Source organism: Leptopilina heterotoma, unplaced genomic scaffold, assembly GCF_015476425.1.
Source record: "Leptopilina heterotoma isolate Lh14 unplaced genomic scaffold, ASM1547642v1 Lhet_24, whole genome shotgun sequence".
NCBI lineage: Eukaryota > Metazoa > Arthropoda > Insecta > Hymenoptera > Figitidae > Leptopilina > Leptopilina heterotoma.
Genome location: NW_025110956.1, coordinates 4,636,602 through 4,660,823, shown reverse-complemented (window position 1 = coordinate 4,660,823; position 24,222 = coordinate 4,636,602). Strand labels below are relative to the sequence as shown.

The 24,222-nt window shown below is 25.1% G+C and overlaps 2 protein-coding genes across 2 annotated transcripts; both read right to left on the bottom strand.

Moving 5' to 3' along the window:
- Positions 1–1,077: 1,077 nt before the first annotated feature.
- Positions 1,078–12,214, bottom strand: LOC122502932. Its single transcript, XM_043613282.1, has 4 exons — positions 11,466–12,214; positions 5,272–9,195; positions 4,715–4,886; positions 1,078–2,459 (listed from the first exon to the last, which is right to left on the bottom strand). The coding sequence occupies exons 1-4, from the start codon at positions 11,664–11,666 to the stop codon at positions 2,236–2,238; spliced, it is 4,521 nt and encodes a 1,506-aa protein (XP_043469217.1). The 5' UTR covers positions 11,667–12,214; the 3' UTR covers positions 1,078–2,235.
- A 2,573-nt stretch (positions 12,215–14,787) lies between these two features.
- Positions 14,788–19,033, bottom strand: LOC122502886 (heparanase-like). The gene is made up of 6 exons (XM_043613211.1): positions 18,747–19,033; positions 18,287–18,609; positions 17,910–18,153; positions 15,618–15,977; positions 15,067–15,496; positions 14,788–14,970 (listed from the first exon to the last, which is right to left on the bottom strand). Exons 1-6 carry the CDS (start codon positions 18,841–18,843, stop codon positions 14,808–14,810), a joined length of 1,617 nt encoding a protein of 538 aa, XP_043469146.1. The 5' UTR covers positions 18,844–19,033; the 3' UTR covers positions 14,788–14,807.
- Positions 19,034–24,222: the final 5,189 nt, after the last annotated feature.

Here is a 24,222-nt window from a genome sequence, read left to right as displayed (position 1 = left end):
TTTTTCTTATAAAAAATTCTTTATACCTAATAAAGTTTTTCAAAATAATAAAATTTTTTTGAAGAATTTTATTAAAATACTTTAAAGTAATTAAATTACTGCGAAGAATTTGATTAATTATGAAAATAATTCAATTCCCATGAATAATATTATCAAAAATTTTCAAAATAATTGAGTTTTTGCGAAAAATTTTATTAAAATTCTTTAAAATAATTAAACTCCTGTGAAAAATTTCACAAATTATTGAAATCTTATTATTAATTAAAATTTTGCTAAGAATTTTATTAAAATTTACAAAAAGAATTGCATTTTTTTGAGTAATTTTATTAAAATTGTATAATTAAAATTTTGCTAAGAATTTGATTAGAATTTTTGAAAAGAATAGAATTTTTTCAAGAAATTTAATTAAAATTGAACTAAAAATATTTCAATTCTCATAAAAATTTTTAAAAATAATTGAAGTTTTGCGGAGAATTTTATTAAATTTTAAAAAATAATTGAATTTCTGCAAAGAATTTTATTATTTAGGAAAAGAATTAAATTTTTTCAAAGTAGGTATTTCATTAAACTTTTTTCTTATAAAAAATTCTTTATAATTAAGAATTTTATTAAAGTTTTTCAAAATAATGAAATTTTTTTGAAGAAGTTTATTAAAATTTTATCCAATTTTTAAAAATAATTGAATTCTTTTGAAAAATTTTATTAAAATTGCATTGAAAATAATTGAATTCCTGCGAAGAATTTTATTAAAATTTTTGAAAACAATAAACAATTATAATTAATTAGTAAATTTCTTAATAATTGAATTTGTTTAAAATTTAAATTTTGAATCTGAAATTATTCCAAAATTGAAATTAATATTTGAAAATAAAATTTTTTCTTAATTAATTGCATAATAATAAATGATACACCGAAAAGTGAAGTTCTTCAATTAAAAAAACTTGAAGGTTGACCGGAAAGTAAACAAATTAAGTAATTACATAACAAGAAAAAGAATGACATTCTGCGTATTTCCTGGTTGAAAAAAAATTTCACTTTAGTATTTTTTTTCGAAAGATTTAAAAAAAGAGACTCCAATTGCGATACAAATATTCTCTTTTATTCAACTATATTTTGACGTCAAAACAAAAAGAACACAAAACTTGTTAAACTTCTAGTATAAAATGTTTCATTCAAAGTCAAAAAGAAAAACTTAAAATTAAGTAAAACTTTTAATTAAAATATTTAAATTAATTAAAAAATATCCAAATTTTCTCAGGTACTAAACTACTGTCTTCTAGTGAACAATTTTTTAATTTCATTCGTCGATATTTTTTTTTGCTAAATTGCTATTTTTTGCTAAATAATTTCTGATAAATCTATTGCTTACAATTTTTTTTTTCTGTTTTCTATTGAGTAATAAACAATTATTCAATAATTGAAGTCATTGAAGTCATAAAATTCTATTTCACTGGGGTTTGAATTTATTAATTTAAGCACAAAACTGCTCGCAAAGAATATAAATCTAAATTTTTAAAAATTGCCAAAATAATTAAAATACTCTTTAAATAGAGAGAACATTTTCTTTTTTAAATACTTGGAATTCGATTTCTCTGAACGAATCTCATAATCTCATACAAATTGTACTTTCCTTTTTTTTATATCTTTGAACTTGGGTGGGTTCATAAACAAATACTAATCTCTATGTACATTATAATTGCGAAGTGAAATCTCGCGAATACTTCTAACTAATTATTACTCTAGATATAATAATAATACAGATTGTGGAGTCAATTTAGGTGTTTTGCGTATTGTTCAAAGTCACTGGTTCGACACTTACACGTAACGATTATTTTTAACAGCGTGTAATTGACCAGGAAATTGATTAGCCTTTTTTTTTGCTTAACTTATATTCTTGGAATAGAATAATCTCCTAAAGACTACTTTTTTTCTTTGCCGATAATACTAATTGTGTAGTGGAGATTTTTTTTCATCGAATATTAAATTTTTTTTTATAAAAATAGTCAAAATTAGAGAGCAATGACGTATAATATTCGGAATTGAAAATTCTTTTTTTCTTTTTGTAATAATATAATAAATAAATTCCGAATTATTCGTCGTTGCAAATAAAATTTTGTTCAATCGCAAGGCATTTTTTTCATCTAGAATATATACTATATATATCTATGTATCTGTAATATAAATATTTTTGCTACTGGTACTGCTACTATTGTTACTATACTACTATTACTATTACTATAGATTTGAGATGACGCTTACACTTTGCGACAAATCGACTTGGCCCTGCAATACTTTTTGCTGCAGTTTTTTGCCAAATATTTTGGCCATCAGATTATTGCGACGAAATTCTTCTTGTTTTTCCAGTTGCCTTCGCTTTGATCGTACCTCGTTTAGCCTCATGTATCTTCTACGTAATCTTTCCTTCATGTCGGCCGTCGTCAGTTTCCTTTGCACGTGATCTGATAAAATAATTTTTCAATTAGTATAATTTTCAAATTACACAGTAACTTTAAATCTATTTAATAAATTAAAGTAAAATATAATCTATAAATATTTATCTTCTATATTAATAAATGTTGTATTTTTGCAAATCTGTCAACAATTTGAAGTTAGTTTTCAAAATTATAAATTGTATTGAAAATAATTATTTTCAATACAATTTATTGAATTTTCAGGAAAAAATTTATAAAAATTTTAGAAAATAATTGAACTGAATAGAAGAATTTCTTTGAATTTTTTGAAAATAATGGAATTTCTTTAATAATTTTAATAGAAATTTTAAAAATAATTTCATTTTATAAAGAATTGAATTTTATAAATTATGTTTAATTTTTCAAATTTTTAAAATAATCATGTTTGTTAATAATTGTAATTAAACATATTGATTATTGAATTCTATTACAATTTTTAGAAAATAATTAAATTCTTCTCAGAATTTTATTACAATTTTTCAAAATAATTTATTTCTTTCAAAAGATTTCTTTCATTTTTTTGAATCTAATCGATGCTGTTAATTATTGTAATTAATAATTTACTATTAAATACTATTAAATTATTAATTATTGATAAAACATTAAATTCTTTTAAAACATTTTATTAGAGTTTTTTAAAATAATTGAATTGTTACGAAGAAAATTAAAATTCTTTCGAAGAATTTAGTTACAATTGTATTAAAAATAATTGAATTCTCCTAAAGAAATGTATCAAAGGTTTTGAAAATAATTGAATGCTTAAGAAGAATTTTTTTTTAAATTTTTGATAATATTTCAATTCATTCAAAAAATTTTATTAAAATTGTATTAAAAATAATTGAATTTCAGAGAAGTTTTATAAAAGTAATTGAATTGTTTCGAAGAATTTTATTAAAATTTTAGAAAGTTATTGAATTTCTTCGAAGCACTTTATTATTTACGAAAATAATAAAATAAAAAATTAAAACATTTGTAAAAATACAAATTCAATTGTTTCAAAAAATTTTAATTCTTTCGAGAAATTTAATTAAAATTTTACTGAAAATAATTGAATTTCTCCGAACAATTTTATTATTTATGACAATAATGAAAATAATAATTGAATTCTTGTCCAGAATTTTATTTAAATCTTTGAAAAAAATTTAATATGGTTTCGAAGAAAATTAATATTCTTTCGAGGAGTTTAATTAAGATTGCATTAAAAATAATTGAATTCTTGGAAAGAATTGTATAAAAATTTTTGGAAACGCTTGAATTCTTTCGACAAATTTAATAAAAATTTGTTAAAATAATAAAATTCTTCCAAGGAATTTCATTTAAATTATATTGAAAATAATTGAATTTCTGCGGAGAATTATATTATGTATAAAAATAATTGGATTTTGGATTAGTTTTTTATGGAAATTTTTTTAAATAATTGAATCCTTTTGTGAAATTTAATTAAAAATTTGTCTCAAAAATAATTGAATTCCTGAGAAGAATTTTATTATTTATTAAAATAATTGAATTCTTAATGAGAATTTTATTGCAATTTTTAAAATAATTGAATTATTTAAAAAAAATTACAAATTTTTTTACCAATTCAGTAAAAAAAATTCCATTGAAAATAATAGAATTCTTCTAAAGAAGTGTATCAAATGTTTTGAAAATAATTGAATCCTTGAGAAGAATTTTTTAAAAAATTTTGATAAAATTCAATTGTTTGTGAAGAATTTTTATTAAAATTTATGAGAATAATAAATAATTATAATGAATTATGAACTTATTAAGTGAATTTATTAAATTTTGAATCTGAAATTATTTAAAAATTGAAGTTAATATTTTTTACATATTTGAATAATATTAAAATTGTCTCCAAATTAATTGAATTTCTGCGAAGAATTTTACTATTTATAAAAATAATTGAATTTTTATTCTAATAATATTTAATAATTTAATAAAAAAATTTTTATTTAATTGGAAATTAATTCTATAAATTTAATTCTTTCATAAAATTATATACTTAATAAATAAATTTTTCAAATTCAGAATTTAAAATTTTCCAAACATTGAAGATTATATTCGAAAATAAAAAATTTTCCACTCTGTACTTTTTTCTCTCAATCGTTGATAATAAACGTTGTCAACTTCATCCTCGTTTTAATCCGAATTTCAGAATTAATTGTAAAATTTTCAATCTAGAATTTTAATAGAATCGCAAATGAAATATTCAAATTCAATATTAATATTTTTTTCTCTCTTACTTGTAGACTTTGTTAATTTCGTTGGTTTCAGAAGACTCGAAGAACTGGCCATGGCCAACAATTGTACTCGTTTTTCTTTTTTCATTTCGCGTAGATGAGAAATTTCATTTAAATACTGTTGACGAGTCTCGATATTGTCGAGGAAACGAGGCTTGTTGGATGCCAAACACTCCTGAAAAAAATATTTTAATTAATATTTATGTTTCTATTAGAATTTAAAAATCTTTAGTAAGAAACGACAAAAAAAAATCCAGGTTAGAAAATTTAGTTTTGAATCAAGTAATTAAAAAAAATACACGAAAAAATATACTCAATTTGAAAAATATTACTCCAAAATGTAATTTTGAATTTGAGAAGAAGAGAAGTAAATTTCTTCAAAAAATTTTGGGAACGAATAAATAATTTATCGATCCAAATTCAAATACGAGAGTATTTGAATTTTACGTTCAAAATTACGTCCAAAATTTTGGGGGCGAATAAATTTCGAAAGTATTAGAATTATTGAATTTGAAGCGACAAAATAATTTACTAAAAATTCTAAATTCTTAACTTCTTACCTGAAGTGTAATTTTTTTCTCCTTATTTTGCGCCAAATTCTTTCCATCTTCACATGAACAAGTTCCAGATCTCGCCGTAAACGGCAAAGAATTCGCCGACGAAACCTTCCTCAATCCCCTAATAATCTCCTCGTTCTCCGATTTCGAGACATTTTTCCTCTCTCTACTCTCCTCCATGAACGTCAATTCATAAGCCACAGCTTTCGGATAATTTATCCTACAATCGCATTTCCGATTCTTCTGATACATTGTCCCACAAGTGCGACAACATTTACAACTTTTCTCCGGCGTCATTTTCAGTCTTTCGTCATTTTTACCCTCTCTTCTCTTTCTTCTCTCTTCTCTCTTCTCTTCTTCTTCTCGATGTTTCAATCTCTCATCATTCACCGAACAAACACAATCCTTTTCACATCGACATTTTCTATTCGTTTGCTCAACAACAATTCTCGATTGTTTCTTCTCATTCGAATTTGTCAAATAATACGGTCTCGTTTGCTCCTTTCGTTGCAATAATTCCACTCGAGGGGGGTAATTACAATTTTCCCTCCTCTCACTACAGAAACAATTTTTTTTTCTATCTTGACGATAATCGCAGATGCAATCTTCCGAAGAGGTGGTTTTCTGCTGACTTTTGAATGATTTTTGGCTAAATTCGGATAAAGAGGCGTCGTCCTGAAGTTTTTCTCTTTCTCCGCTTTCTTCGCTTTCACATCGGGAAGTGTTCACTTTTTCCCCATGACAATATTCGCAGATTTTCTGCTTTTCTTTTTTGCTTTTCTCCGAAATTTCCTCCTCCTCTGACTTGAACGAAGAATGCCGGCAATTTTGCGAATTTTCGCAAGGGAATTTCGAGCGTGATGCGTTGACATGGTTTTTTGTTTCCTTTTGCTTCGAGTTCTCGTCTCCGTTTCGTGGTAAATTCAACATCGCGAAATTCTCACAAATTTCGTCGGTTGAATCCTGACGGTAGAAGTTTTGATCTCGAGGTTTCGACGGCGACAGGGGGATATTTTTCGAACAGGGGGCAATTTTCGAATTATGATGATGATGACAGTGACAAACATTTTTTTCGTTTCGAAAATTTTGACGAACATTTCGCTGATCTTGATAATCGTTTCGATGACCGTTTTGACGAACGTTTCTTTGATCGGTTCGCTGATCGTTTCTTTGTTCGTTTTGACAATCGTTTCGGTGACCATTTTGACGAACGTTTCGTTGATCGTTTCGATAATCATTTTGACGATCGTTTCGACAATCATTTTGTCGATCGTTTCGACAATCGTTTCGCCGATCCGTCCGCTGCTCCAGAGTTTGACCAGACGAATCGAACGAAACTCCAGAAGAAAAAAGCGAAGGCAAAGTCTGAAGTCCAATATTAATGGATTTCGCAGACATCTGACTCTCGGTGACATTCACTCCGTTGCTAGTCTTCGAGAAACTCTCTCCCACGTCATTGGCCGTTTGAGTGAAACTATTCCTCGTCTTCTTGTACTTCTCCTTTGGAATTACAGCCAGGTTGCAATGGGAGGACCAATTTTCATTCAGGCAGTCACTGGTCGACGGTCCCTTTTGCTCCGTGTGGATACAACCCCCTCTAGTCTTTGTCTTCCTGGGAGACGTTTTTCCCCGTTCCAACTTCTTCGGTTGTTCGAGTAATTTTTTCAAGTTCGACAAGTGACTGATTTCGTTCGTAATCCAGATGAGTTGGTTCTTCTTCTCCATTTCGGCGTAACTCACCAATTTCGAATCGCCCGAGTCTGAATTGCTGCATCTTCGTAGTTCGAAATTCCTCTCGGAGACGGTGGTCGGTAGTCGCCAGTCGTTCGGCTCGGGATTGAGATTCTGATCGGGGGAACTATTAGTCGTTGTGGTATCGCATTTTTTCTTGATACAGAACATATTTTTGGTGTAGTTCCTCTGGGGGAGGAAGCACTCGGAACTTTCGCTTTTGTTCTGCTCGGAGGGTGTACTTCGATCGCAGTCTTCGACTCGGAGGCCCATTCTCGCTTTTCTTCCGTCGAGTTCGGTGTTGGGGAGGAATTTCTCACTGGCACTGCTTTCGAGGTTGATTATTTCCTTCAAGGTTCGAGTGGCGGTTTTTTCTTTCGACTTTTGGAATTTCCAGTCGTCTGAAGAGTCGGTGGTGTTTTGCTTCTTGGCGAGGGCTTGAATGATTTCGGCGCGGTAGACTTTTTTGCGGGCGTCGTCCGGATTCCAGGGGACGTTCTCCTCGAGGTTGTGTTCGATTTTGTCGTCGGTGTACTTTGCGGTGACTAGTCGCTTGACGACGTGGTGGATGAGACGTTTTTTCACGGTCTTGTCGCATTTGTTGGCGTCGACGAGACTTTTGAGAATGTTGACGCTTCGCTCGAGGTCGCGGACGAGACTGTCGGATTCGCCCCAGAGTTTCTCGTCGATGCTGGAGCTGGTGTTGGGCATTGTGGAATTGGATCGTCCGGTGCTGACTGTGGAGACGTGGCTGGTGCTGCCGTTGGGGACGTTTTCGTAGATGTGACCGGGGAAGTATTCGAAACTGTTGGCTCGACCGGGAACGTTCACGGTGTCGTCGTGTTGAGGCGTTGTCGACGAATCGGTTTCTGAACTGGAATTTCTTGTCTCCTCACTTTGGGAGGATTTGGATTCTTTTGATTTCGATGTTTGGGTGGTGGTGTCGTTCCGTTGGATTTTGTAAGTGTTTTGTGAATTTTTGAGAATTGATTGGAGATTTCCGGGTTTTTGATTTAAACTGGTTCCTCTTTTTGGTAGCGGTGGTCGCTCTTCGTCGAGGACGGAGACTTGAACGCCGACTGACTCCTGGGAGATGTTGAGAGTTGTTTGAATTACTTTGTCGCAGGTTATGGGTTTATTGACGACGGTCGCTATCGAGGAGGTGGAATTGAAGATCAGTCGAGGCAGGGCTTTGTTCTTGTCGCCGAGATGGAGATTCAGATCACTTTGGCTTCTTTTCAGTGGGAGCTTCACGCCTGGCATTGCAATGATATTCATGGAACTACTTTTCTTGAGGGGAGACATGTCAGCGTCGAAATTCACTGGAGTTACTTTCCGTGTCTTCGTCGGTGAACCTAGAGGACCCAGAGGGACTTTGAACAAACCCGACGACTTTGGTGTATCACAAATGGTATTTTTCGCTTGATTCTCGTCGTTGAGACACCTTCGAATTTTTTTCTCGTCGGATTTAATGTCGTTTCCCGTAATAACACCAGGTAAGTGATTCTTGACAATGGGAGTTATTTCAATTTCACTCTCGGAACCGGAGATATTTTCGACAATTGCTGTTGAATTTGCCTCGGGTTTCATCAGTGACTTGGAGGATATTCTTCCGGATTGGATTTTTCCAGATTCGGTTGTTCCTTCGGGATCGAGTCTCAGTGCTGCGGAACAACCTCTCGCCAATGCCATTCTCTCGATTGTACTCAATTTTTTATTGTCTTGCTTATTGTTCGGTGTGTTGGCGAAATAGCCGACGTCCGCTCCACTGTCCCACTCGAGGGGCTTGTGGGACGTGACACTTGACGTTGGGGACGACACTTTTCTCTCGGTGACGTCTGTCGGTGTTTCTTGACATTCACTTCGTTCCTCGGGAATTGTTTCGGGCGTGATTCGACTTATGTCGTGTGGAGGCGGTGATTGTGGATCGGCAAGAGGACGAACGTACATTCCAGATGCATCGTTTCCTGACGATTGACCAACAAGCGGTGGTCTCACCCATTTACGTCTCTCCTTTGGAACGCAGGTTTTTAAATTAAAGTCTCTGTACTTTTGTCCATTGTCACTGGGTTTTGGATTTATTTCGTAAAGACTGTAGTAGTATTTTATTTCCTCAGAAGTTGCACTCGAGCCGGGTATTGAGAAATATTGTTCCAAATTTGAATTCTGAGAGTACTTGCGATAATATTCCATTACCTGGGGAATTGGAGTAATTTTTAGATTTTTATTTTAGAAAATAACAATTTTTTTTTCGATTTCAGTTGTCTAAAAAATTATACAAAAATATACACAAGTGTTAAACGTTCAAATGAATTATGTTTTATTTACTTTCAGTAATTACTGATTGTAACAGAAATTAAAAACTAAAATTCAACATTTACAGGCTTCATGCTCAATAATTAATTTTAAAAAAAGTGGCAAAAAGTAGTAAAAAAGTTGCCATCTAAAAATTAAATTTGACAACTAAAAAATTCGGTTTTTAGTCGATTCACATAAATCACAAAAATTGATTCTGTATTTCTCTGACTTTTTCCTGATTTCCATAAAAAAAAATTCATTTTTCTTCTTATTCTGGTAATAACTTCAATTCTAATTTTTTCTCAAGTTCAATTATTTCCCAAATTTTTAATTAGAATTCTTCAAAAGTACGTTACAAAAATATACTTAAATGTAAAAACATAATTTTTTTTTAATATAAAATTTAATTCAATTAAATTTGACAAATATTCGAAACTTGGAAATTAAAACCACTATTTTCCAATTTTGAACAAGAATTTAACAACACTCAAAAAATTAAAATTTTTGAAAAGATTAATTTTTTAAAATAAATAATTAATAATTTTTAGTTCTACAAAAAATTATAATTTTCAATTATTTAAATACTAAAAACTTTTAAAATTGAATTATTTCTAAAAATTCTTATTCTAACGCAAATATTATTCAATTATTATCTAAAATTTTAACTGAAATTTATTTTTAAATCAAGTAGGTATTATTAGAAAATTCTAAGAGAATTCAATTATTTAAATTCAATTAAAATTGTATTAAAAATAATTTTGTAAAAATATTATTTGTAAAAATAATTGAATTCTTGCAACGAATTTTATTAAAATTATTATATTTAAAATAATTGAATGCATCTGTACATTTTTATTATTTGTAAAAATAATTGAATTCTTGCGGAGAATTTTATTAAAATTAAATTCAAAATAATTAAATTTTTGTTAAAATTTTATTATTAGTAAAAATAATTGAATTCTTGCGGAGAATTTTATTAAATTTTTCTTAAATAATTGAATTTTTGTTAAAACTTTATTATTTTTAAAAATAATTGAATTATTGCAACGAATTTTATTAAAATTATTATATTCAAAATAATTGAATGCATCTGTACATTTTTATTATTTTTAAAAATAATTGAATTTTTTCAACGAATTTTATTAAAATTATATTCAAAATAATTGAATTTTTGTTAAAATTTTATTATTAGTAAAAATAATTGTATTGTTGCGTAGAATTTTTTTTAAATTATTGTTTTCAAAATAATTGAATTCATCTGTAGATTTTTATTATTTGTAAAAATAATTGAATTCATCTGTACATTTTTATTGTTTGTAAAATTAATTAAATTCTTGCAATGAATTTTATTCAATTTTTTTTAAATAATTGAATTTTTTTCAAAACTTTATTATTTTTAAAAATAATTGTATTCTTGCAACGAATTTTATCAAAATTATATTCAAAATAATTGATTTTCTTTTAAAATTTTATTATTTGTAAAAGTAATTGAATTCTTGCGGAGAATTTTATTAAAATTATATTTAAACTAATTGAATTCCTGTGAAAAATGTAATTATTTGTAGAAATAATTGAATTCTTGCGGTGAATTTTATTAAAATTATATTCAAAATGTTTTAATTCATCTGAAGATTTTTATTATTTATGAAAATAATTAAATTCAAGCACCGAATTTCATTACATTTTTCCTAAATAATTGAATTTCTGTGAAGAATTTTATTATTTGTAAAAAGGTCTAATGGAATTCTTGCAGAGAATTATTTTTAAAGTTTCATAGATTTCATTTTTTTTTTTTTGACATATGACGCAAGATTGTAATAAACATTATATTTGAAGAAAAAAATAAATAAGTTTCATTCATTTGAACGTTCAGAACTTTTGAAATATACAAAAAATTAAAAAATTATACAATTACCAATATTATTTGCATAAATTTTTTGAATTATATTAAAAAATGTTCATATTTGTTTGAATGAAAGAAAAGAACTTACGTGCATAAATCCTGTACCAAATGCAGTTTGTCATTACAGATTAAGCACAAAAGAAATATTCACTTTTTAATAATATTCACACCATATAAGAAAGAAATTCGTGTTTTTTGAATATAGAAAATTTGAAAATTCACATTCTCAAACATAATAAATTGATCAAAAATACAATATATTTACCTGGGATGAAAGTGACCTGTTGACAATTCCAAAAGGAACTTTAGGTTGTGCTGTAGCATTCTCGAGGGGATGCCAGGAAGCAGATTCGACAATCTGATGTGATTGTTCATTTTGTTGACTACGATGACGACTAGGAATTTCCTCTGGTGCTTCTAAATCTCGTAGACGACCCTCATAACTTGACTCCGAGTCGTATTCCATGTTTAGAGACGCAATTGACACTCCAGTCTTTACATATTTGACACACCTTAAATTTGTACCGAATTTCTAGAAATTCTTCATGAAAATTTATGACATTCAACAAATTCACGCACATAACCGAATAAACAACGTTTCTTTCCTTATGTAAATTTGGTAAGTTTTAGAGAATTATTCTATTTTTTAGAATGTTGTGAAAAGAAATGATTTAGGTTAGGACGCTACTCACTTGATGTGATGATGCGCGTAATTTCGATTATTTACCTGTCACGAGAATAGAATCGAGTAAAAGGGCAAATTTACTTTTTCCTATTGTACGCGAATTATCACTTTCTTTTATAATAGTTGTAATTTTATCACTATTTTGACAGATATGGGGAAATGATTCAAATCGTTGTTTACATTGTTGTAATAATCCAGATGCGTAAAGCTCGTAAAATGGCGACGGCGGGAAAACGCATAGTACAACAGATGTCACGTGACTCACACACGCTTACGCATTCATTCATTCTTATTTTAACTATTGTTTTCGGATTGGTAAACGCTGAGTAAACACACAAACACAAATAATTTGGTTGAAACTATCAATAGGATTGAGTAACATTAATTACAATTTGGAAATATATAGACAGGTTTGCCACAAAAATTTAATTTTGTTTTTCATTGACTTTTCCCTGATTTCCAGACAAAATTTTGACTTTTTCGCTGCCCCCAAAAGAATATTCTGATTAACATAACTCTAAAAAATAACTATAATTCTCCTTTAAATCAATTATTTTTAATAATTTTAAAAAAAATTCTTCGAGAATTTTCGAATTAAAAATTAATTTTTTTTAAATTCTACGAGAATTTAATTATTTAAATACATAAGAAAATAAATAATTTATTGAATAATTGAATATTTCTTAAAATTGAATTCTTATAAGAACTTTATCAACAAATATTAAAATAATTGAATAATTTCGACGAATTTTAATAAAAATTTTAAAAATAATTACATTTTCCGAGGAATTGATTTAAAATTATATATTAAAAATAATTGAAATCCTGCGAAGAATTTTATTATTTATAAAAAATAATTAAAATAATTAAATTCTTGCAACGAATTTTATTAATTCTTATTTTAAATAATTGAATTCCTGTGAAAAATTTTATTATTTGTAAAAATTATTTAATAGTTCTTGAGAAGGATATTATTAAAATTTTTGAAAATAATTAAATTCCTTTGAAGAATTTTACAATTTATGAAAATAATTCAATTCCTGGAATTTTTTAAAGAGGCATTTAATTAAAATATTGTATTGAAAATAATTCAATTATTATATAAAATTTTCATAAGATTTTCAAAGTAATTAAATTTTTTCTAAAAATTTTATTAAAATTGTAATTAATTTATGCGAGGAATTTTATAAAAATTTTGGATAATAATTGAATTATTTTTAAAAAATGTGATGGAAATTTATAAAAATAATTAAATTGTTTCGGAAGAATTTTATTAAAAAATTATATTCAAAATAATAATTGAATTCGCAGTTAAAGAATTTTATTATTTATGAAAATAATTGAATTCAGTTAAAGAATTTTTTTATTATTTGTGAAAATAATTAAATTCTTGCAACGAATGTTATTAATTTTTTTTTTAATAATTGAATTCTTGGGGAAAATATTAATATTGGTAAAAAAAATTTTCTTTTAGACGAATTTAATTAAAATTGTTTTCAAAATTCAATTCTTTCTAAAACTTCACTCTAAAATGCTTTTAATAACATTCAATTCAATTTTTATCTAAATATTTTAAGTGGAATTTATTTTAAAATAAATTTTTTTTAACGAATTTTAATAAAATTTTTAAGAATAATTACAGTTTTTAAGAAATTCGATTCAAATTGTATTAAAATTAATTAAAATTCTCCGATGAGTTTTATTATTTATGAAAATAATTAAATCTCTGTAAAAAATTTTATTATTTATGAAAATAATGAAATTATTGAGAAGAAATTTATAAAAAAATTGTCAAATAATTGAATTCTTGTGAAAATTTTATTATTTATGAAAATAATCGAATTCCTGCAATGAATGTTATTAATTTTTATTTTAAAATTTAAATAATTGATTTCTTGGGAAAAATATTATTATTGGTAAACAAATTTTTCTTTTTGACGAATTTAATTAAAATTGTTTTTAAAATTCAATTCTTTCTAGAAATTCACTTTACAATGATTTTAATAACATTCAATTCAATTTTTATCTAAAATTTTAACTGGAATTCATTTTTAAATAAATTTTTTTCAACGAATTTTAATAAAATTCTTAAGAATAATTACAGTTTTCAAGAAATTCGATTAAAATTGTATTAAAAGTAATTGAAATTCTGCGATGAGTTTTATTATTTATGAAAATAATTGAATCTCTGTAAAAAATGTGTTATTATTTATGAAAATAATAAAATTATTGGGAAGAAATTTATAAAAAAAAAATTGGCAAATAATTGAATTCTTGTGAAATTTTTATTATTTATGAAAATAATTGAATTCCTGCAACGGATGTTATTAATTTTTGCTTTTAAATAATTGAATTCTTGTGAAAAATATTATTATTGGTAAGAGAAAATTGTTTTTAGACGAATGTTTGCGAAGAATTTTATTAAGAAGTTTTATAAATAATGGAATTTTTTTTAAATAATTCTATAAAAAAAAGTTGATATTGAAAATTAATGAATTAAGGAAATTATTTGAAAATAATTGAAATTTTGACAAGAATTTTATTAAAATTTTTGAAAATAATTGAATTTTGGAGAAGAATTTTATTATTTATAAAGACAATTGAAATTTTGACGAGAATTTAAAAAAAAAATTTTAAATAATTGAATTTCTGCGAAGAATTTGATTGCTTTTAAAAATAATTGAATTTCTGCAATAATTTGTATCTTCTTCAAAATTCAATTTTATTTTGTATTTTTAACCAAAAATTCTTCTTTAAATCCATTATTTTTAATAATTAATTTTTAAAATCCTTTACTTTTCCCCAATTTTTCTGAGCAATTCTTCTTTCCCTGACTTTTCCCTAAATTTCCTGACCTGTGGCATAAATTGTCACAGTGAGAAAAAATAGATGAACCAGGTAATTGAGTAGAAATCTTTTTATTTACCAACAAATTGGAATACTTACATTGTGAATAATAATAAAAATCATTGAATACGCTGGCATTGTGATAATTTTCTCATTATCTTTGAGAAGTATTGGCGTAAACAGAGGCAAATCGCCATTTGGCAATAATCCCAACACCCTGCCATTCATTTTAATTGACCTGCAATTAAATTTTTGTCAAAAATGAAAATATATCAAAACTATTACTACAATTTAAAAATAAAACTATTGAAACAAAGAAAAGAGTATTTTTTACCTAGACAGTAAATTGTCAGCTGTGAGTATATACAGAGATATTTTACTTTTAGAAAATATTGAAATATCTTCTAACGAAATTCTTGTGGAATTTTCCTTAACATTAACACCAAAAATTGTGACACTGTTGGGAGAAAAATTCTCCGGCGAACATTGAGCATAGAGTCGTGTTGCTCCAAAATTATTTTCTGTTGAAATTTCCAAAATTTTATTGGAAACAAAAGTCTTATAAATTAGACTAATCCACCAATCGGGATTTGGTGTTAAATTTTCTGAGATCATTGCATAATTCCCACCGTAAAGTGTTTGTCTGATTATCACTTTTATTCCTGCTTTTGCACAGTAGCCCAATTTATCTAACCATAAAAATCCTGCGATAAATCGATCAGAAATTCCCGGTGCACCTCTATCGAAAGCGGAACTTGTTTCAGCTGCAAAGGAAAAAAAAATTAGAAATTATTAATTATACATAATTTTGTTGTGTTTAGAAAAATTACTAAATTATTTTTCATTTGTCATTAAATTAAATTAAAAATTGCTTATTTTACTTACATAGCCACATTGGAATTTTATTTCCTGAATTGTCAATAGCAGATTGCATAGATTTGACTAAATAGGGTAAATAATTGAATGTTGTGACATTTAAAAAATCCTTTACTTTTGCGTCCTCGCCTCTTAAATAATACTGATGCCAAGTAACATAATTTGTACTTTGTTTGGAATTTTCTAGAAATATTCTTGTATAATTTTCTCCATTGAAATGAGGTCCACCGACTTGATTAACTTCAGGACCGACTAAAATACTGTTTTTGTAATCTTGAGAATTTAATAATGATCTTAGATGACAATAATCTTTTGCCAATTGTTCGGCTGAAATTGTTGTATTAAATAATAATGGAAAATTTGGTGGCTCTGAAAATGAAAAACTATTCGATTAATATTTAATTTTTAAATAATTTCAGATTCAAAATTTAAAAAATTCAATTATTAAGTAAATAATTAATTATTATTGTTTATTATCAAAAATTTTAATAAAATTCTTTGAAAGAATTCAATTATTTTCTCACATTTTAATAGATTCTTCGAAGCAAATCAATTATTTTTATAAATAGTAAAATTCTTCGCAACAATTAAGTTATTTTCATAAATAATAAAAATTTTCAGAAGAATTCAATTCTTTTCATACAATTTCAATAAAATTTATTGCAAGAATTCAATTATTTAAATAAATAATTAAACACTTCGGAGGAATACAATTATTTTCAATAAAATTTTAATAAAATTCATCACAAGAATTCAATTATTTAAAATAAATAATGAAACTCTGCGCAGGAATACAATTATTTTCAATACAATTTTTTTTTAGAATTTCTCGGAAGAATTCAATTATTTTAAAAAGTATTAAAACAATTTTACTCAGAAATTCAATTATTTAAGAAAATTTTAATAAAATTTTCTTTATTAAAATTGAATTATTATCAATTCATTTTTAATTAAATTTCTGGATAAAATTCAATTATTCTTAAAAATTTTAATAAAATTTCTTAAAAGAATTCAACTATTTATTGAATTATTAAATTAAATTAAATTAAATTATTTTCATATTTTCAATATAATTTTAATTAAATTTCTCCAAAGAATTCAATTTCAAAAATTTTAATAAGACTTTCTTTATTAGAATTGAATTATTATCAATTTATTTTTAATTAAATTTTTTGACAGAATTCAATTATTTTTAAAAATTCTAATAAAATTTCTTGCCAGAATTCAATTATTTTTTAAAATTTTAATATAATTTATTAAAAGAATTCAATTATTTTTTAAATTCTTAATTTATTGAATTATTAAATTACTGGAAAGAATTTAAATATTTTTAAAAAATTTTTCGGAACAATTTTTTTCTTTTAATAAAAATCTGCAAAAAATTCAATTATTTTTAGAAAAAAATTGAATAATATTCTTCGCAAGAATTTAATTATTTTCATATTTTCAATATAATTTTAATTAAATTTCTCCAAAGAATTCAATTTTAAAAATTTTAATAAGACTTTCTTTATTAGAATTGAATTATTATCAATTAACTTTTAATTAAATTTTTTGACAGAATTCAATTATTTTTAAAAATTCTAATAAAATTTCTTGCCAGAATTCAATTATTTTTTAAAATTTTAATATAATTTATTAAAAGAATTCAATTATTTTTTAAATTCTTAATTTATTGAATTATTAAATTACTGGAAAGAATTTAAATATTTTTAAAAAATTTTTCGGAACAATTTTTTTCTTTTAATAAAAATCTGCAAAAAATTCAATTATTTTTAGAAAAAAATTGAATAATATTCTTCGCAAGAATTTAATTATTTTCATATTTTCAATATAATTTTAATTAAATTTCTGCAAAGAATTCAATTATTTTTTTAAATTATCGACAAATTTTGCTTATTATTATTTAGTTATTTTTAATTAAATTTCTTGAAAAAATTTAAATATACCTATTTTTTTAATTTAATTAAATTCTTGGAAACATTTCAAGTATTTGCAAAATTTTTAATAAAATTCGTCGCAACAATTAAATTATTTTCTAAAGTTATACAATTTTTCGGAGGAATTTAATTCTACAAACACGATTATTTTAAAAACTTGAAAGAAATTCTACATAAAATTTAATAACGTTCAAAATTTTCAATTAAAATTATTAAAAGATTTATTATTAAAGAATTTAATTAAGATTTTTAAAAAATTTAATAAAATTTTTCGCAAGGATTTAATTAGTTTTATAAATAAAAAATTCTTCGAAGGAATTCAATTATTTACAAATATTTTTTGATAAAAAAAATACTCGACCATTTCCCAATTCCCAGTCTATATTCATTTTCGATTTTCTAGCGAATTGAATAATTTTCTTAGCATTAGAATCATTCCAACTACCGTCCGGATTACGAATTAAAGCATTCAGGTCAAAAATCATCCTTAAATTTGCCATTTTCGAAAATTCATAAAGAGAATGAAAATCTTTTTCTGAGATCGTAAATTTGCTAATATCTTCACCATTTATTGATTTCAATATTGTTTCCTCAGTGTTTAAAGTCTGCAAAAAAAATGTCTAATTTCAAAAATTAAAAATACCAAGTTTAAAGTTTGCAAAAACATATTGTTAAATTTCAAAAACTAAAAGTATACGAAATTTTTGACAAAATTAACAAAAATCTGAAATTACTTACCTCATTGAAATAAAGACAATCGGCCGAAGTGCCACCGTATCTCACATAAGCGGGACTTAATTGTCGAGTTAGCTTGATTAATTTTTTATTTGTAATTGGTAAATTACTCATTTTTCGGAATAACCAAGCATCAATTGTAAATGATAGATAAAAAGTGGAAGTTGTATTCAAAAAAGATACCTCTGGTCCTAATATAACAATGTCAGTAGAATTTGAATTTAATTCATATACCAACCAAGTTGTTATTTGTTTAAAAAACAGTGCAGATAAACAGGCAACGTAAAAAACAGCCAAACAGGCAATGAAAAAATACGGAAACAAACCTGAAAGATATAAACAATTTGAGAATAATTGCATTGCAGAGAAACTTAAATTTTAATGGCAAAAGAAATCTTTACATTATTAAGAAATATTTTAAACCTTAAAGTATTTAGGTTTCTCTGGAATTCTAATAACTTACTTATCCTTTTTCCTTTTCCGAAGGAAAGTCTCCTTGAAATTGCCTCGGGAGGAAGATTGACATCTTTCTTGTTTTCGAAAGTAACGAACCAAACCATTTTCACTTTATAAAATAATTATTCCCGTCAAATTTGTCTTAAAATAAAATATATATTTTCATAATATAAATGTAAAAAACTTTTCTAATTGTAAAAAAAAATTAATAATTTAAAAATTTTTTGCACACTTTGTTTACAAATCACGAGTTCTCTTATCTTTTTGCGTCACAGAATTGTAGGTTATGCACGAATTGCAAGATCAAAACAAAAACAAATTTAAGTGCGCATGTTTGGAAGAGAGATTTTGATTGGTTATTTAAATTTTACCAGTAATTTTAAATTGAAAATTTTTCATCAAGACTATTTTTCTTATTTTCTTGTTACAAAATACTCTAATTAATTTTCCCATTTCTTACAATATTATTATGGTTTTAATAAAAATACACGAATTTTCTTGATGCACTTTGTAATAAAGTAAAAAACGATTAAATCGTATACAATTTGAATTCCCGCTAAATTTTGTATTCAGTTTCTCAGCCAATCAGGAAGCAGCTCTCATGAAGAGCCGCCATTTTGTATGTGAACTTTCCTAGAGAACAACTTCTCGCGTAACCTCCTATATTTTTCATTATTTTCAACTATAAATCTCGTGATTTACTATTAATTAATCATAATAATTCTCAAGTATTAAATATATTCTTTCAAATTAGTATAAAATTTTTATTAACTATCTTTAAATAAGTCTTTTATTTTCGTGTCAAAATTTTCTCTCGTATTTGAGGTTAGGTTACATGCTTCCATCATGGTAGGGTTGTGAGTGATGAAACGTTTCATTGAAACAATGAAACTTTCATTTGAAAGTTTCAATGTTTCATAAGCGAAAGTTTCATTAATTTCATGAAACATTGAAGAACCAATAATTAAGCTTTATTTGCACATGCGCAGTTGTCAGTTTAGGTTAGATAATCTCTAGAAATTTTAGGTTAGTTCGAAACAATTTAATGAAAATTTTTTGTTTACATCCGAAAACACGAGAGTAGTTATGTTAATATTAACTAAAAATTACCTGAAATATTACCTCTAACGAGTGACTTAAAATTAAATTATTAATATATTTTTTAATTATTTATTTTATTTATAAAAATTAAAGAAAGATATTAAAGTAAGTAATAATACTTCATGTTTTTGACAACAAAATATGCGTTAATTATTATACTTTCTTGCATTGAATTTGAAATTTCCCGCTTAAAACTTGAAACTTTGAAATGTTTCATGAAGCAATGAAACTTTCATGAAACATTTCATTTTCCAAAGTTTCATGAAACTTCACAACCCTACTTCCATCAACTAACGATAATTAATACATTAATATTCATTAGAATCGTGCTAAAATCATAGAAAATCAGTAAATTAAACCTTAGGAAACATTTATTTAGAGTTTTTTGCGACAATAATGAAAAATTGATAAGGTTCAAATTGCACTTTTGTATTAGCCAATCACGGCGCAGTGCAAGTCAGAACAAGTTTATGTTCATGTGTAACAATCGTTGGCATTTGTTTTTCGTTCTCCGGAGTATTTTAACAAGAAAAGTGGTAAAAATTTGTTTATTTTCTCTATAAATTTTTGTTTATTTATTATAAATTCTCTATTTTTATATTATGTACAGTTTTTGTTTCGAATAACTTTTACTAAAATGCTAAAAATATTCACGAAAAATTGCCGCCAAACCCGGTGTATTATTTTGGAGTATTTACATTTTTTTCGAATCAAATATGTAAATATTAGGTATATTTCATGGATATTTTAATGCATCTGATGAAAAATTGAAAAAATCTGGTAAAAGTGCCATATAATACTAAAAATCTCATCATTATGCAATTTTTGTGTTTGGAAAAGAATTTTTGTGATCAACATAACCTAAAAATTTTTATTTACTGTACGTTTACAACTTTTACTATTATTGCTATTATTTCCGTAAAATTTCAGTTTTATACATTTTATTTATATGATTTACATATAATTGTTAATAACTTGAAACAAATTTTCCTTCTTTCATTCAAAATGGAATAATAATCCAGTATTTTCAATGAGAAATTATTGATTTATTTGCATAAAGAAAGTAAATAATTACAATTTCCTAGCGTATAAAATTTATTAAAAACTTTGGAATAAATCGCAAATAAAATAATTTTTTGCTCTGATTTAATATGATCAGTGATAAAAAGTAGTATAAAAACAAATTGTTTTGTAATTTATTTTAAAAATATTGCTTTAAATTTGTTTTAAAAACAAATTGATTTTAATTTGTTTTAAAAACAAATTGATTTTAATTTGTTTTAAAAACAAATTGATTTTAATTTGTTTAAAAATATTTTTCAATTTCAAAAAATTTTTTTTAGAAATAACTAGTTTTTATTTTAAAATGTAAATAAATATTAAAAATAGTTACAAATTACGTTTATTTTTCTGTACTTTTTTTTTAGATTAATCCTGGAATTTGGAAACATTGAGTGTGGTGAAAAAAAAGTGATAAAAAGTGATCTAAGACTTCTGGATTCCGTATTTGCAAAAGAGGAATTGGTTCAGCAGAGGATCTTGATGAAAATTTGCTCCAACGGAGGATTTTGCTGACATCTGTCATTCTCAACCTGTCATCAATCTGTAAGTCCCTCCTGTATTTTGAAAATGGTCTAAAACAGGATGTAATATTTTGGAAAATTTCTCAGTGACTGTTAATTAAACTAATCGAACTTAAAATTCAAATAATAGTAATATTTACTTCTTAAATAATTAATTTAATTAATAATGTTTTATTCATTTAATAAACAAAGGAAAATATTTATTTTCGATTAGATATTGATTTTTCTTGGCAAATGGAGATAATTAATTTTTGCATTAATCAAAATCAAAGTAATAAATTTTTAAAACTATTTCTAATAATTTTTTAACAACAAACTAAATTATTGGCGTAATTTAGGATTTAAAAAGAAAAAAACATGAGTTGGAATTTTTGAATTTTAAATCATATTTTGATAGATATTAATTAATTGTTTAAAGTTTTAATAATTACGCATAATTCAAAATTTATTATTTTGGAATAAAAAATTTTATGTTTAGATTTTAAAAATATATTTCAAACAAATGCCTTACTATAATTTTTTTTAATTAAATTCGTTTGAAAATTAGTTATATTCGTATGTCTATTAATAATTTAATGATTAACATTCAGTTATCAATAATGACCTATTTACTTTGTCACTGTGAAATTTTTCTACTTATTTTTTTTTATTATTTTTATTTTATTTATTTTATTAATTAAAATAAGAACATAAAAAACAAAAATAATTTTGTCGAATAAATTCCCATAATTTTTCGACTAAAAATAATTTCTAACTTGAATTATTCAACATAAAAATCGTTTTTTTTTAAATTAAAAGGCAAAATTCAAAATTATTATCGGAAAAAAATATTAGGTTTGGTATGGTGTTTTATTATGCAAATTCATAATTTCATCGTTAACGTTACAATTATTTATAAGTATTTTTCTCTCACACACACATACACGGCTGATGTGTACAACGAAAAAATTTATTTCACTCTGTAAGAAATTATTTATCTTCTCTAAATTGAGATTCTTAACGTCTTCCTGTGTTTTTGAAACACAATTGAGAAATTCTGTTGTTTACGCTATTTTCAGTTTTATTCATTTTTTGTCAACTTCTCTATATAAATAGAAAATATAAAGAAGCCGAGAGATTCTTCGAAAAAAAAAATGATTTCAAAAATTGTAATCGATTTTTATTTTCGTTTTCTTAAAGTTTAGAAGCTGTACTATCTTGACAAAATGTTTTCCATTCATGGTCGTACACATCTTTGCCTTTTTTTCACGCACATTAAGCCAAATCGTTAGCTCTTCCTTTATATTACAATATAATAATTGTCTTTTTCATTTCTCAATTAGTCTATTTAGGTTTCTCCTGGTTTAATATTGTTGCTGTCAGAAAAGAAATTTGCTGACAGTTTTTGTAGAACTAAAATTTTTTTTATTAAATCAAATTTTTTATTTTATTATTTTTTTTTTGGAAAATTGTCTGTTTTTTTCAAAACAAACGTTTTTTTTTCAAAATAAGTTTCTTTATTCTTTTTCTCTAAATGTAATTGAATCAGTTTACTGGCAAAATTTAGTGGTAAACTGTCAAAATATTCGTGGGGAAAAATTATTTTTTTTGAAAATAATTCGAATTAATTTGAATTATCAACTTTGTGACGCAAGACTCAGAGAATACCTTTAATTTTCATTGAAATGTTCCGACAAAAATGGAAATTAAGTGTATATTTTCCAAATGAGCAAAATGTTTCCATATTTGTCCACTGTGAATAATATTATTATAGTTGTTTTTTTTCCTCTTTTTTTCTCGACATTTATCGGAAATACGAGGGCAAAAACAATTTGCAAAAAACATAATTACCTACTTAATTTCAAAACTTACTTCTTCTTTTTTAATATTTTAAACTAAACTATTATTTTTATTAACTACATACAAAACCTAATTATCTGCCGAGGTTTATTTCTGCTTCATTGAATAAACTGGCTTCTTTGACATATTTTTTTTTTTTTTTTTTACAAGTTTCTCAAAAATACCATCATTTGCATCTCCTACCCCCGATAATTTATATAAGAATCTAATACTGCCACTATATGATCTAAATGCTCAATCTGCTTAAAAAATTAAATACAAAAATAAATCGGATCTGTCACTTCTTTATTAATAGCTGTCCTTCAAATTATATTTTTTGACCCCCCCTCTAAAGTACATTTTTAAGCAGAATGAATGCATGTGTCCGATTTTTTTTTACATTTACATTATTATTATTTTATTATTATTATTATTCTTAATATATAAAATAAAATCCTAAATAAATATGGAGCAAAAAATGTTTTATTAATTTTTGTATTCTTATCGTTTGGTTTTTATTTAGAAAAAAAAATTCATTTGTATTTGTATTTGGTTATTCAATTATTTGGTTTTTATTTCAAAATATCGAGATAAAAAAATTTTCTCTCTATTTAAATTTAAATTTCTCTAATTCAAATAGAAAAAAAAATTTTCTCTATTTAAATTTTGATCTCTCTAATTATTTAAATCCAAAAAAATTTGTGCGGTCTAAGGAAATATTTTTTTTTTATTAAAGGAAAATTCATTTTTAAGTTTTAAAACATTTTTTGTACCAAAAAATTGTATCGAAAAACAATTTTAGATCCAAGAAATTCTTCTTTGTGATAAATAGTCATTTTCCTGATTTTTTGGAATCAAATTTTTTTCTAAGTGTAATAATCTGATTAAAAACTAAAAAAAATTAATTCAGTTTTGTTTCCAGAGAAATTCACAAGGAAAATTTCTAAATTTATTTACAATATTGAAATTTTTTGAATCGAA